The following is a 15008-nucleotide window of genomic DNA, read 5'->3' on the forward strand; positions in this document are numbered from 1 at the left end:
TCAACCAATTACACGTGCCGGTGGGCGGGTAAAGCAGTGAATATTCAAAGAGGGTTAATTATCATCTCTGGAAATGAATGAGTGACCTGGAAGCAGTTTACCACTATGACGGATCCTCCATAAGTACAGAGGGTGCACTCCTACCCCCTATCCCTTCTACCAACATTTATAATCTCCAGATTATGGTCCCCATAGACTGATATGGGGTCTGGATTCCGGACCAAAACCAGATTTAAAATAAAAAGAGAACAGGGAGCTGCGGATCCCGGTTGTCTGCGAGTCCACTCAACTCTAATTGTCAACGCTGTAGAAATCCTAATCTCTCTGTCAGGGAAACATCAGTGTTACCTCTCTTTCCATCACTGTCATGTGGTATAACGGTGGGTAGGAGAGTCGGGTTCACGCTGCGCTGAAAAAACATGATGCCAGATGATATGATGAATTCTTTTCTTTATTTAGGAGTCATCTTTTCACACTCTTCTCATTTCCCCTTTTGGGTTGAGTAAAATTTAACCCCTTCACACTCCACTTCTTCCCCCTTCCTTTTTCCCCCCTTTTTTTCCTTTTTTTTATTTCTTTCATTTGTTTTTTTCTACCTCTTCCTGTTTTTTCCCCACGTGATGCCCAAAATTGGTCGGAAGAGATTGTCACAGGCCGAAAAATCCTGTCTACTTTCAGAAGGATATTATGTCAGATTTAACCTGCTTTTTCAATTTATATTAAAATTTATCATTTTATTTATATCTCTTAAAAAATCCTCACACAAAGACAAACAAGAATACATATACAGTGAAAATTTAAAAAGGGTGTCTGGATCACTATTTTTTAGACACTTGAGGGATGGAAGGTATGGGAAAAATGCAAACCCCCTTTTTTTGAAAAATCAATAGTACTCGAGGGGAACCAATCAGTTAGAAATGTCCTTATTAATACCCTCACAAGGACTATCCCTACCTATCAATGGAGTACATCCTTATTTATACGATGCCCCCATTCCTCGGCGGCTTACCCTTGTATGTCCCTTCTCTCTCCCTCTCAATTAATAGAGAATATCTTATATCATAGCTTTAGGGGTCTAGTCTCTACAAATGAAAAAGACCACTTCACTTTCTGGGTATATATATATGCCCCCAGCCCATCCTGGGAGGTAAATGCCCACTGCCCCTCCTGTGATGTAAATGCTCCCAGCCCCTCCTGTGTTATGTATGTCTTCAGTGTCTCCTGTGATGTGAATGCCCCCAGCACTTCCTGTGATGTATATAGCCCATGCATCTCCAATGGGATGTATAAGTCACAGGAGACGCTGGGGCATACACATCACAGGAGATGCTGGGGCAAATGAGGTGCTGGGGGCATACACAATGTAAGAGGGGCTGAGGGGCATACACAATGCAGAGGAGCTGGGGGGCATACACAATGCAAGAGGGGCTGGGGGCACAGACATCACAAAAGGGACTGGGGGGGCATACACAATGCAAGGGGGGCTGGGTGGGCATACACAACATAAGAGGGGCTGGGGCATATACAACGCAAGAGGGGCTGGGGGCACAGGCATCACAAGAGGAGCTGGGGGCACAGACATCCCTGGGAGGCACAGACATCACAAGAGGGGCTGGGGGGCATACACAACACAAGAGGGGCTGGGGGCACAGACATCACAAAAGGGGCTGGGGGCACAGACATCACAAGAGGGGCTGGGGCACAGACATCACAAGAGGGGCTGGGGGCACACATCAGAAGAGGGGCTGGGGCTTACACATCACAAGAGGGTCTGGGGCACACACATCACAAGAGGGTCTGGGGCACACACATCACAATAGGGGCTGGGGTACACACATCACAAGAGGGGCTGGGGCACAGAAATTACAAGAGGGGCTGGGGCACAGATATCATAAGAGGGCACAGACATCACTGGGGGGCACAGACATCACTGGGGGGCACAGACATCACTGGGGGGCACAGGCATCACTGGGGGAAGCACAGACGTCACTGGGGGAGCACAGACATCACTGGGGGGCACAGACATCATGGGGGACTGGGGGCATGGACAGCACTTTCAGAGGACAGACATCACTAAAGGGCATAGACATCACTGATTGAACACAACACTAGGGGTGATACACAGCATTGGGAGGGCACACAGCACGGGGGAGCTGCGCACAGAGCCCTGACATCACTGGAGGGACACAAACCTGGGGTGATACACAGCATGGTTGGAGGTACACAGCACTTTGCGTTGCACACAACTCTGGGGGGGGGTGGTACACAGAAATGGAAGGCAACAAAGCAAAGTCTTATCCTGGGCCCAGACAACCCTCCTCTCTGGTTAACAAGAAGTTAAGCATTCCACTGAACTTTTCTCCCATTTCCACTCATTGCCCAAATGGAGGCAAGATGTCATAAAGTTTGTAACAACCCTTCAGTTCCTGTGCACAGTTCACATCCTCTCGTCTAGTCTTTCTTGGTCCTTGTCAGCCTCTTCCAATTCCACAAGATTGTTGGTCTGTAATCTTTATGGACTTTGTTACTGATATTCCTGAAGCACAGGGGTTCACTACTAAATGGATTATTGTGGACTCATTCTCCAAAATGTCTCATTTTGTGCCCTTGCCTGGTCTTCCATTTGTTCAAGAGTTTTTAAAGAAATGTTCCGACTACATGGTCTTCCAGCTCATATTGTCTCTGACTGTGGTGTGCAATTTGTTTCCACATTCTGGAGGGTGCTATGCAAGAACAAAAAAATGTAACTGGACTGTTCCTCAGTTTTTTGCCCTCAAAATAATTGGCAGGCTGAAAGAGTTAACCAATCCATGGAACAGTACTTACAAATTTCCTCCCATCAAAATAACGAGTCAGAACTGCTTCCTTGGGCTGATTTCACTCATAACAGTTGTGTTTCAGAATCTTCTGGGAAATTGGTCACAAACCTCATCTCCCTCTATGCCAGATAAAAGCCTACTTCCTGCTATGAATAGTATCAGGACATCCATCCATAACATCTGGACTGAGGTATGAGCTAATAATATAGCTGCTGCCCATTCCAAATATTGAGCAAATGAACCTGGTCACCTTCCGTCTTAAACTACCTCCTACTCTGAAATTCCTTAATGCCTTTCATGTTTCTTTACTATGTCCACTGGTCCTCAATTGATTCTTTCTTACTATCAAGTCTGCCCTGCTTCTGCTTCTAATCCAGATACAGAGTATGAAATCAACCAAATTCTGGACTGTAAGAAGGTTCATGGTAATCTCTCCTACTTGATAGACTGAAAAGTATACACTCCTGAGGAAAGATGGTGGGTGCCAAAAAAGTACATAAATGCTCCACTCTTGCTCAAAAGATTTCATGCTAAGCAACTGCTTTTGTCTGTTATGAACTCATCTGGGAGGGGCACTTAAGGCCGCTTTACACGCTGCGATCTCGCTAGCGAGATCGCTAGCGAGTGTACCCGCCCCCGTCGGTTGTGCGTCACGGGTAAATCGCTGCCCATGGCACACAACATTGCTCGGACCCGTCACATTACTTACCTGCCTAGCGACGTCGCTGTGACCGGCGAACCGCCTCCTTTCTAAGGGGGTGGTTCGTTCGGCATCATAGAGACGTCACTAAGCGGCCGCCCAATCAAAGCAGAGGGGCGGAGATGAGTGAGATGAACATCCCGCCCACCTCCTTCCTTCCTCATTGCCGGCGGCCGCAGGTAAGGTGAGGTTCCTCGTTCCTGCGGTGTCACACATAGCGATGTGTGCTGCCGCAGGAACGATGAACAACCAGCGTCCTGCAAAAGCAATGATATTTGGTAACTGGACAGCGTGTCACCGATCAACGATAAGGTGAGTATTTTCGATCGTTAGCGGTCGCTCGTACGTGTCACATGCAAAGACGTAGCTAACGAGGCCGGATGTGCGTCACTAATTCCGTGACCCCAACGACATCTCATTAGCGATGTCGTTGCATGTAAAGCGGCCTTTAGAGGATGAGATGGGGTAATGTCACACATCTGTCCCAGATATAAGGCTTTTTTCCCCTCACTCAAGTCCACTGAACTTTGTTGTCCTCTCCATCAGGCTTTGAAGATGGCACAGCGTGCTACCAAGTGGTTATCTGCCTGGGCCTATATAAGGCTCACCAAGACAAATAACTAGGTCTTGGTATTACCCTATTTTTCGGACTAAAAGACGCACCAGACCATAATGCTCACTTTACACGAGTCGATCTATCGTGCGATAGCACGAGCGATTGTTCCCGCCCCCGTCGTTTTTGCATCACAAAATCGCTGGCCGTGGCGCACAAACTTGTTTAACCCCTGTCACATGCACTTACCTTCCGGATGACCTCGCTGTGGGCGACGAACGTCCACTTCCTGAAGTGGGAGGTACGTTCGGCGTCACAGCGACGTCACATGGCAGCCAGCTAATAGAAGCGGAGGGGCGGAGATGAGCGGGATGTAAACATCCCGCCCACCTCCTTCCTTCCACATAGCTGGTGGGTGCCGTGGAACGCAGGTAAGCTGTGTTCATCATTCCCGTGGTGTCACACGGAGCAACGTGTGATGCCACGGAAACGAGGAACAACCGGCACCATTAAAAAGAAACGATATTTTGAAAGTAAACGACGAGTACACGACTCACGATTTGTAAGCGATACTGCGTCGCTCGGAGGTGTCACACGAGACCACGTCGTGAATGATGCCGGATGTGCGTCACGAAAACAGTGGCCCCGACGATGCATCGCACGATAGCTAGTCTCATGTAAAGCACCCTTAAGACGCACCCTGGTTTTAGAGGAGGAAAATAGGAAAATAAAATTTTAAGCAAAAAATGTAGTCATGACATACTGTTATAGGGCGAGGATCTGCTGCTGAGACTGTTATGGGGGTAATGTCCCCAAATTCTCTATTAAGGTACCCCATCCTAGTAATGATCCTCCTGCCTTGTATATGATCCCCATCCTGATCATATACACCCACCCTGCTCATATACCCCCATCCTGCTCATATACCCCCATCCTGCAATATACCTTCATCCTGATAAATACCCCCATCCTGCTCATATACCCCCATCCTGCTCATATACCCCCATCATGCAATATACCCCCATCCTGATAAATATCTCCATCCTGATAAATATCCCCATCCTGCTCATATACCCCCATCCTGCTCATATACCCCCATCCTGCTCATATACCCCCATCCTGCTATATACCCCCATCCTGCTATATACCCCCATCCTGCTCATATACCCCCATCCTGCTCATATACCCCCATCCTGCTCATATACCCCCCATCCTGCTCATATACCCCCCCATCCTGCTCATATACCCCCCATCCTGCTCATATATCCCCATCCTGCTCATAATATACCCCATCCTGGTTTACGGTCTGTATCCTATGGCACAGAAAAATAATAAACTTTTATACTCATCTTTCCTAGCTCCCAACAGCATTGATCATCTTCCTCCCTGTGCCACTGACCTGTGTGGAGCCGGTCACCGATCCCTGCAGCATCGCGATGTCCTCTGGCCGCTGATGTGTGTGGAGAGCGCGCACAGCGATGACGTCATCCTGTGCTCACCGCTCTCGACACAGATCATTCTGGCCGACAGACAGGAGGACATCGCGGTGCTGCAGAGGAACAGTGACGGGTGAGTATACTTACAGTATTCACTGCCCCCCACGCTGATGATGATGTGCGGGGAGCAGTGAATACAGCTGCACATGATCACTCCAGGCTGTAGTTGCCATGGGTGATCACGCGGGCCGGCTGTTTACTATGCGCGCACCCCCATCATCCCGCCCACGTGACAGCGCCGGCTTCAGCGCTGAGAGATGATGAGCAGGAGGATGCATGCATATGAAATGAGCGGGCACACGGAATCACGGCAGGGGCTGCACAGACTGCTCGTGCCACCGATGACCCACTCCACTGCAGCACCCTCATTCCTCGCAGCCCTACATTCAGACTATAAGACGCACCCCCCACTTTCCCCCAACATTTAGGGGAAAAAGTGCGTCTTATAGTCCGGAAAATACGGTAATACTGTTAGTTTTCCTGTGTGCTGTTTGCCAGTGGCCTCCAGTGCTTGTGCTACTGGCTTCCCGGTCACCTGTCTGCAGTCTCCAGTGCTTCTGCTACCTGCTTCCTGGTCTTCTGCCTACCTGCAGCCTACAGTGCTTCTACTACCCATTTCCTGCGTGCCTCATCTGCCTGCTGCACTGTCGCTCCTGGGCCCATCTAGACCTTGGCCCTGGAGGATCCATCTCACCAAGTAAGGCAAAACAACAAATAAGCAAATTGAATCAAAAGTTCAGATTTATTCTTTTTTTGTTTCCAGATTATATATGTGAGCCGAAACCCAAAAGATGTCCTTGTGTCCATGTACCACTTTTACAAATTGAATCCAAGCTTAAAATGTAAAATAGACTGGGAAATATTCATAGACCTCTTCATATCAGGGAAAGGTAATATAGAATCATGCAAGCAATATTTTTTTTCATATGACTAAAAGCAATGCAATGATGGTATTTTTTTAAGTTTTAAAATTATTTAGCCTTTATACATGCAAAATGAATACTAACACTAAAGTGTTCTGTAAGTAAACTTAAGGCCACTTTTACTTCTGTGACACAGCTTACACTTACCATATTTTTCGCTTTATAAGACGCACTTTTGTTCCCCCAAATTTTGGGGGAAAGTAGGGGGTGCGTCTTATAATCCGAAAATACGGGGGGGGGGTGTATATATATACAGAGTCCAGTGGAGGTGCGGGCAGCTCTGGAGCGGTGCTGGGGGCTGCTGGGGGCAGGGAAAGCTGGGAGCGGCAGCGTTTGATCTCCTGCTCCCGCTCATATAATATGCACAACCGCTGTCCATCAGAAGCGTGGTGCTGAAACTGCATTGCGCTGATGGGCTGGGGGAGCTGTGCATATTATCTGCCTGTGCTTACCTTTGATTGCACAGGATCCCCCCTCCCCCTGTGTTAGATATGGCCCCCATGCTGCTGCCCATAGTAAAATAATAAACTCTTCACTCACCTCCTCCAGCGTGTCTGCCCGGTCTTCCTCCTGCTGCTGTGATTAGGAACGCAGAGATATCTCTCTGCTGTCCTGATCACATGACCTGCACTAGAACCAGGAAGTAGGAAGTGCAGGAGACAGGAGGAGCTCAACCCCGAGGAGGAACACACGAGACAGGACAGTGCTGCAGAAGGTAAGGAAAGAGTTTATTTTACTAAAAGCAGCAAAATGGGGGTGATATGTAACAGAGGGTGATGTGTGACTGCCACAGTGGGCCTGTGTGCCTGCCACAGTGAGCCTGTGTGCCTGCCACAGTGGGCCTGTGTGCCTGCCACAGTGGGCCTGTGTGCCTGCCACAGTGGGCCTGTCTGCCTGCCACAGTGGGCCTGTCTGCCTGCCACAGTGGGCCTGTCTGCCTGCCACAGTGGGCCTGTCTGCCTGCTAGAGTGGGCCTGTATGCCAGCCACAGTGGGCCTGTATGCCTGCCACAGGGGGCCTGTATGCCTGCCACAGTGGGCCTGTCTGCTTGCCACAGTGGGCCTGTCTGCCTGCTAGAGTGGGCCTGTATGCCAGCCACAGTGGGCCTGTATGCCAGCCACAGTGGGCCTGTATGCCAGCCACAGTGGGCCTGTATACCAGCCACAGTGGGCCTGTGTGCCTGCTAGAGTGGACGTGTATGCCTGCCACAGTGGGCCTGTCTGCCTGCCACAGTGGGCCTGTCTGCCTGCCACAGTGGGCCTGTATGCCAGCCACAGTGGGCCTGTATGCCAGCCACAGTGGGCCTGTATGCTAGCCACAGTGGGCCTGTATGCCAGCCACAGTGGACCTGTGTGCCTACAAGAGTGGGCCTGTATGCCAGCCACAGTGGGCCTGTATGCCAGCCACAGTGGGCCTGTATGCCAGCCACAGTGGGCCTGTATGCCAGCCACAGTGGACCTGTGTGCCAGCCAGAGTGGGCCTGTGTGCCAGCCACAGGGGCCGTGTGCCAGCCATAGAGGATGTGTGCCAGGCATAGGGGAAATGTGGCATCACTGGGGGACGTGTTCAATATAAGGTTGGCCATATCCAGATTAAGGGGGCTAATTTTAGGATGAGGGGGCTATGAGGGACATATACCCTATATTATTTGTTAGACGGACACTGGCATTATAAGACGGACCCCATTTATTAAAAAATTCTCTATTCCTTCACCAAATTTGGGGGTGCGTCTTATAATCAGGTGCGTCTTATAAAGCGAAAAATACGGTATATAGGAAAATGCTTTACTGGATCAGTCATTCAGATACCAATGACACAGGAGGGAAAAAGTTAACTTATAATGATACATTGGAGTTTTATTGTTGTATCCATCATTATAAAAGTAAGAATAGAGATACATGCATCACTAGTATTAAGGCCCCGTCACACACAGAGATAAATCTTTGGCAGATCTGTGGTTGCAGTGAAATCATGGACATATTGTTCCATTTGTACACAGCCACAAACCTGACACTGATTGTCCACAATTTCACTGCAACCACAGATCTGCCGCAGATTTATTTCTATGTGTAAAGTGGCCTTTAGTCAAATCATATTGACATTGGAATAGTAGTGTTAAATAGAACCATAGGCAGCTAAAAATATTTTTCTTATCATAATCCACAAGAGTTTATGGGCAAATAAACTAAACAGCTATTTAGATGAGTAACATTGGTCAACAACAAAATTGCATTTGGTTTGTAATATAACAAATCATATGAATTTTTGCCTCCAGATTCCAAATATACAGTCAGAAATGGTGTATCACGTAAGATTTTTTAGATATTGCAGATTTTGAAATGTATTTTGTGTACTTGCTTTGTCACCGCAATGCCTCTTTTTTTTTTTTGTTTGAAATGATTGATTCACCGACTTAGGCGGGCTTTGCACACTACGACATCGCAGGTGCGATGTCGGTGGGGTCAAATTGAAAATGACGCACTTCCGGCATCGCATGCGACATCGTAGTGTGTAAAGGCTCGATGATACGATTAACGAGCGCAAAAGCGTCGTAATCGTATCATCGGTGCAGCGTCGGCATAATCAATAATTACGCTGACGCGACAGTCTGATATTGTTCCTCGCTCCTGTGGCAGCACACATCGCTGTGTGTGAAGCCGCAGGAGCGAGGAACATCTCCTACCGGCGTCACTGCGGCTTCCGTAGGATATGCGGAAGGAAGGAGGTGGGCGGGATGTTTACATCCTGCTCATCTCCGCCCCTCCGCTCCTATTGGCCGCCTGCCATGTGACGTCGCAGTGACGCCGCACGACCCACCCCCTTAACAAGGAGGCGGGTCGCCGGCCAGAGCGACGGTCGCAGGACAGGTGAGTCCATGTGAAGCTGCCGTAGCGATAATGTTCACTACGTCAGCTATCACAAGGATATCGCTGCTGCAACGGGGGCAGGGACTATCGCGCTCGGCATCGCAGCATCGGCCTGCGATGTCGCAGCGTGCAAAGTGCTCCTAAGCATGTGATAGTATTCATTTTGGTGTAATATCCAGTGTAATAAGCTATAGTGTATAAGCTAGTCACCAGAGGGCAGGCGTCCTATATGAATGATATTGCGTAATGTGATTTAGCTTGCTTCTGTGGTATTGCTCAATGAAATGGTATTGCACAATCATATGTAATCTTGGGAATGAGTGAAATGTCTAAACGGTATATAAATGTGCAATCATAGAGTTCTGGTATATTTCTTAGCATTGGTGAGACCCTTTTAAAATTCTTGTTTTATTTAATTACAGCGAAATATCAAAATGGCAAATGCTCAATGTCGACGTTGTTGCGTAAACCATCCTTATAACTTCTGCTTTGTGTGTGGAAAGTTTACAAAAAAAGAAAACAAAAACAAAATTGTGAAATATAAAGATCATTAATGGCAGATTTGCTGTGATTTAAAAGTTGTTGCTCTGCTTTTAGGTTTACAGGGTGGTTTTACTAAATTCTGCTGCTTTTTGTGTCTGAGGGACAGCCGAGACACCAAAAACCGCTACACAGTCAAGGAATGGCCTGTGAGGAAATTGTATGTTCCTGGAAAGGAAAATGTCAAATATATCCCACTAGTTGATCCAAGCAAAATAATTCTACTGCCTCTACATATAAAGCTGGGGTTGATCAAGAAGTTTGTAAAAGCTCTTGATAAAGAGGGTCAGGCATTCAATCATTAGGTTGCTAGGTTTCCAAAATTGAATGCAGCCAAGTTAAAGGAAAAAGAAGTATATGTCCGGCGCTTGTGGGCCGCCCCCGTGCTCGGCAGCTACCGAGCCGCTCGGGTCCGGGCCTTCCGGTGGGTGGCTCGAGCGTCTCCAGACCCAGGGGTCCAGCGGTCACTCCGATAAAGAGGGGAAGTCTGGCGGTTTCGGGGACGTAGGTGTACGGCCCGGGCCGTGTCAAGTTCTTGATGCCACCCACGGGATGTGGTGAAGGTGGACACCACCGCTACAGGTATGGGGCACCCGGGGGAGACGTTGCGCAGAAAGTTGTTAAACCCTCCGTGGGTAGGGGTGGTGGCCCCGGGACCCGATGGGCTTAGGCTGGTGCCGGGAGATGGGTGGCCGGAGGGCACTGATGTACTCACGATTAGTAAACACACAAGTCTCTGGTAAACCAATGGTCGGTCGGTGCCCGCAGCTGGCTGCAGTCTGGTCCCCCACCCGGTTGGTGGTCTCTGTCTTTCTCCTGCACCTGTTTTGTGATGGTGGACTACCTGCGCCTGCAGCATCAGGAGTCCGCTCCCTGGCTTGTGGTTGTCGGAGGAGCCCTTTGCCCACAGACGCTGGCCCGTGGGATGTCTCTGACGTGGCAGTGGCTTTCTATCCCCCTCCTTGGGCTGTTGTCTTCTTTCGGGACTTTGGGTGGGAAATGACCTAAAGTCCTAGCCTCAATCAGTTAATTAGCTAGTCCCCAGAAGTTTCTGGACCTAGCTTCAGGGTCTGAGTACCCCCCTTTGTGCTCCGGTTTCTGGGTCGATTCCCCGGGTCGGTACCGGTGGGCCACTACCCTGTCCCGGTCCACCTCGGTTCCACCGAGACGTCTTCCTGGCTCCTGCAGACAGAGGGCTCCGTATGCCTCCTAGCCAAATGTACCAGCCCTCCTATCCTGGCACCTGTCAGTGAGTTGCAGACCTGACACACAGGCCTGACCTCTAGACTTGAACTTCAGGACTAGACTGACTGAACTCAGACTAGCAACTCCACTTGTTTCCTGTCTCAGGCTCTCTGAACTCCTCGGTGGGCATGGCCAACCACCTGGCTCCGCCTCCTGGTGTGTCCATCAAGCACTGAGAGAGGTGACCAGGTTTTTAATGTTTGGCTGTTGTCACCTTGTTAGGGGTCTGGTGTTGTGCGGGGCCTAACTGTGACTACCTGGGTAGTCCAGAGCGTCACACTCCCCCTTGGTTAACCACAGACTATCCGCGGGCTGTCCGACCACCACCGTTTATTTTTCTGAACTGAAAAAGATAAAAGATTTTAGAACATGTACAGGTATACTAACATATTTACATTTCAATGAGACATTGTATTCATCCCTTGCGGTAGGCATTTTGCTTAAACGTTACAAACATTTTTATTAACCGGGAATGGGACGGGACCGGGTCCTTTTAATTTTTACCACCCAAGCAAATCTAGCCTTGATGCTGCCTCTAAAAACCAGGTCAGCACCCCTTTTCCTCAGTCCAGGAAACGGGTTTGGGTCCGAGTGTTGCCCACACAGGCCGGGTAATAAGTTCCTTACCCAGCAGTCTTTCAGAGGCCCCATGTCCAGGGGACACTTGACCCGGAGGGTAGTCACCAGTTTCCATGGTGACGGGACCCCGGCCTACTCTGCCGCAGGCCCTTTTTCCAACCAGCCTCTCCGGAGACTGTAGGACATGAAAAGGGTGGTCCAAGGGCTATTTACAAGGCCCAATAGTTTTTGGGTGGCCTGCAAGTTTTTGGCCGTGTCTCTTGTTATAAAATATCAAAAAAATTATGTGAACTTCAACATAGTCCCAACGGGGATGGGTAGTGAGGTAGCCGGGAACCGCTACCACTTAACATTCTTCTTCTTTAAACAGCAATCTCGTGGCGCAGCTGCCGTTGCTGCCGCTCTCAGCACAGGGCACGGACTCTATACTCCCCTTCCTGCCCAGGAGTCAGGCTCACTCGGATGCCCTCGGCGCCGGCTACGACCGGACTTATACTCTGTCGTGGGCCCCACTGCTCAGTAACCTGCTCCTCCTCTCTGCAGGGGCACTCCAGCCGCTCTACAGCCGGGACTGGGTACTTGGGAGCGACTAGCGTCGCCGCTGCAGTCGACTTCTGGGCGAGGATCGCCTCCGTTGCGGCCTGGCGGACTGCCAGAGCCGTCGTCATCTCTGTTGCGGTCATGCTCGGGGCCGGAGGAGATGTCATCATCGGTGCGGCTGGGATGGAAGCCGAAACAGGTGCCAGGATAGTGACAAAGGTAAGGCCCGGGGGTCCCAGGTTTGGGCCCTCTCCCACAGACGCTGCGGGCTCCGCTACCGGTGACAGGGGTAACGGGTCAGTCAGGGCGTTGGTCGTGGGCATGGACAGTTAGGGAGGTGGCTTGCTGGATGGCAGCAGGCTGGGTCCCTCAAAAAAAAACAAAACAAAAAAAAACAAAAAACTGAGCTGTGACAAATATTCAATAAACATGCAACATTACAAGCATGTGAATTGCAGCCTCAAGACTAGAAAAAAACCAAGGAGAAAATTGTAGAAAAAATACCATGACTATAAATAAATAAATTGCAAGTGCTTAATAAACAGGGTACTTAGTATATACATTTTTGCAAAAAGGTAAGAAGCTGTCTCACCTCGTCACGGTGTACCCATCTGAGACAGTCCCTAACCTACTAAAGTTAAAAACATATTCTGTACCTGACTAGTGTCATGTCAAAACTTCAATATGGATGGTAAAGTGGTTAGCTGGGTCCCAGATTAAATACACAGCAAAAAGTGAGAAGCAGGTAATTGTTCAGCCTCAGTATCAGGAGGGCTGCACCCCCAACTTGCATTAAAGCAAGAAAACAGACAAAAAAAAACAAAAAACTGAGCTGTGACAAATATTCAATAAACATGCAACATTACAAGCATGTGAATTGCAGCCTCAAGACTAGAAAAAAACCAAGGAGGCAGGCCGGTTCCTGGGGAACATAGGGGCGTGGGTCACTGCTTACCTGCTCCTCTGAGACCACCTCCACTTCGCATACCCGAACGGTTGCGACCAGACCCTTCATCTCCGATGTCCACTCCGCCAATACGGAGTGGACCTTGCCCTGGAACTTCTGGCACATCTTGCCACTAGATCCAGGAACGTGTGTCTGCAGAGTCCTGGCATCCCTGCACTTATCAGCCGCGGTTACATCAGCTCTTCCCACTTCTACCCCTTGTTCTTTTCGTGGCATTCCTCCAGCCGACCAGTAAGTTTCGTTTTGCGACTTCCGGCTTTTCGGCACGGCCGTGTTCCCAGGGGGCAGGGCTTCAACTCTCGTGCTCTTTTCGCGGGGAATACGGCTTTGGCGGGAAACTTTGCGCCAAAAGATGGCGGCAAGATGGCGGATTCTGAAAATTTTACAATGTGTCACCGCTGACTTCAACTTCAAGGCGCACTTCACTAGGTAAGCGAATGGGTAAGTATCCTGTTCCTGATGCTAGGTTCGGAGGTGTGCCGCCCCTGTACTTGGCAGCTACCGAGCCGCTTGGGTACGGGCCTACCGGTGGGTGGCTTGAGCGTCTTCGGACCCGGGGGTCCTGCGGTAACTCCAATAAAGAGGGGAGGTCTGGTGGTTTCGGGGACGTAGGTGTACGGCCGGAGCCATGTCAAGTTCATGACGCCATCCACGGGATGTGGTGAAAGTGGATACCACCGCTGCAGTTACGAGGCACTCGGGGGAGATGTTGCGCAGCAAGTTGTTAACTCCTCCGTGGGTAGCGGTGGTGGCCCCGGGACCCGATGGGCTTAGGCTGGTGCAGGAAGATGGGCGGCCGGAGGACACTGATGTACTCATGATTAGTAAACACACAAGTCTCTGGTAAACCAAGGTGATGGTGGTCGGTGCCCAAAGCCAGCTGCAGTCTGGTCCCCCACCCAGTTGGTGGTCTTTGTCTTTCTCATGCACCTGTTTTGTGATGGTGGACTACCTGCGCCTGCAGCGTCAGGAGTCCGCTCTCCGGCTTGTGGTTGTCGGAGGAGCCCTTTGCCTGCAGACGCTGGCCCCTGGGATCTCTCTGCCATGGCGGTGGCTTTCTATCCCCCTCGTTGGGCTGTTGTCTTCTTTCAGGACTTTGGGTGGGAAATGACCTAAAGTCCTAGCCTCAATCAGTTAATTAGCTAGTCCCCAGTAGTTTCCTGACCTAGCTTCAGGGTCTGAGTACCTCCCTTTGTGCTCCAGTTTCCGTGTTAGTTCCCCGGGTTGGTACCGGTGGGCCACTACCCTGTCCTGGTCCATCTCGGTTCCACCGAGCCGTCTTCCCGGCTCCTGCAGACAGAGGCCTCCGTATGCCTCCTAGCCAAAGGTACCAGGGCTTCTACCCTGGCACCTGTCAGTGAGTTGCATACCTGACACACAGGCCTGACCTCTAGACTTGAACTTCAGGACTAGACTGACTGAACTCAGACTAACAACTCCACTTGTTTCCTGCCTCAGGTTCTCTGAACTCTTGGTGGGCATGACCAACCGCCTGGCTCTGCCCCCTGGCATGAACAACAAGCACTGAGGGAGGTGACCAGGTTTTAATGGTTGGCTGCTGTCACCTTGTTAGGGGACTGGTGTTGTGCGGGGCCTAACTGTGACTACCTGGCTAGTCCAGGGCGTCACACTTGTAAGGAACCATCTAGATGTAGATCGTATAAAATGTCCAAATTTATTAGAAAAGATTAAAATTACAAAACAGGAACAGTCATGACAAACCCCTATAAGACTAGATGGTTAGTGGGGACATCTAATCTTATAGGGGTTTGTCATGAC

At 49.9% G+C, this 15008-nt stretch overlaps 1 protein-coding gene across 2 annotated transcripts in view; it reads left to right on the forward strand.

Annotated features, from left to right (window-relative positions):
• Positions 1–15008, forward strand: part of LOC142295227 (amine sulfotransferase-like) — a 79164-nt gene that overhangs the window by 31882 nt on the left and 32274 nt on the right. For both annotated transcript variants that reach the window (XM_075338316.1, XM_075338317.1), the window contains exon 4: positions 6332–6458. In XM_075338316.1, the coding sequence (XP_075194431.1) occupies positions 6332–6458 (127 nt within the window). The remainder of the gene's footprint in view (positions 1–6331; positions 6459–15008) is intronic.

This window comes from Anomaloglossus baeobatrachus, chromosome 3, assembly GCF_048569485.1.
Source record: "Anomaloglossus baeobatrachus isolate aAnoBae1 chromosome 3, aAnoBae1.hap1, whole genome shotgun sequence".
Lineage (NCBI taxonomy): Eukaryota > Metazoa > Chordata > Amphibia > Anura > Aromobatidae > Anomaloglossus > Anomaloglossus baeobatrachus.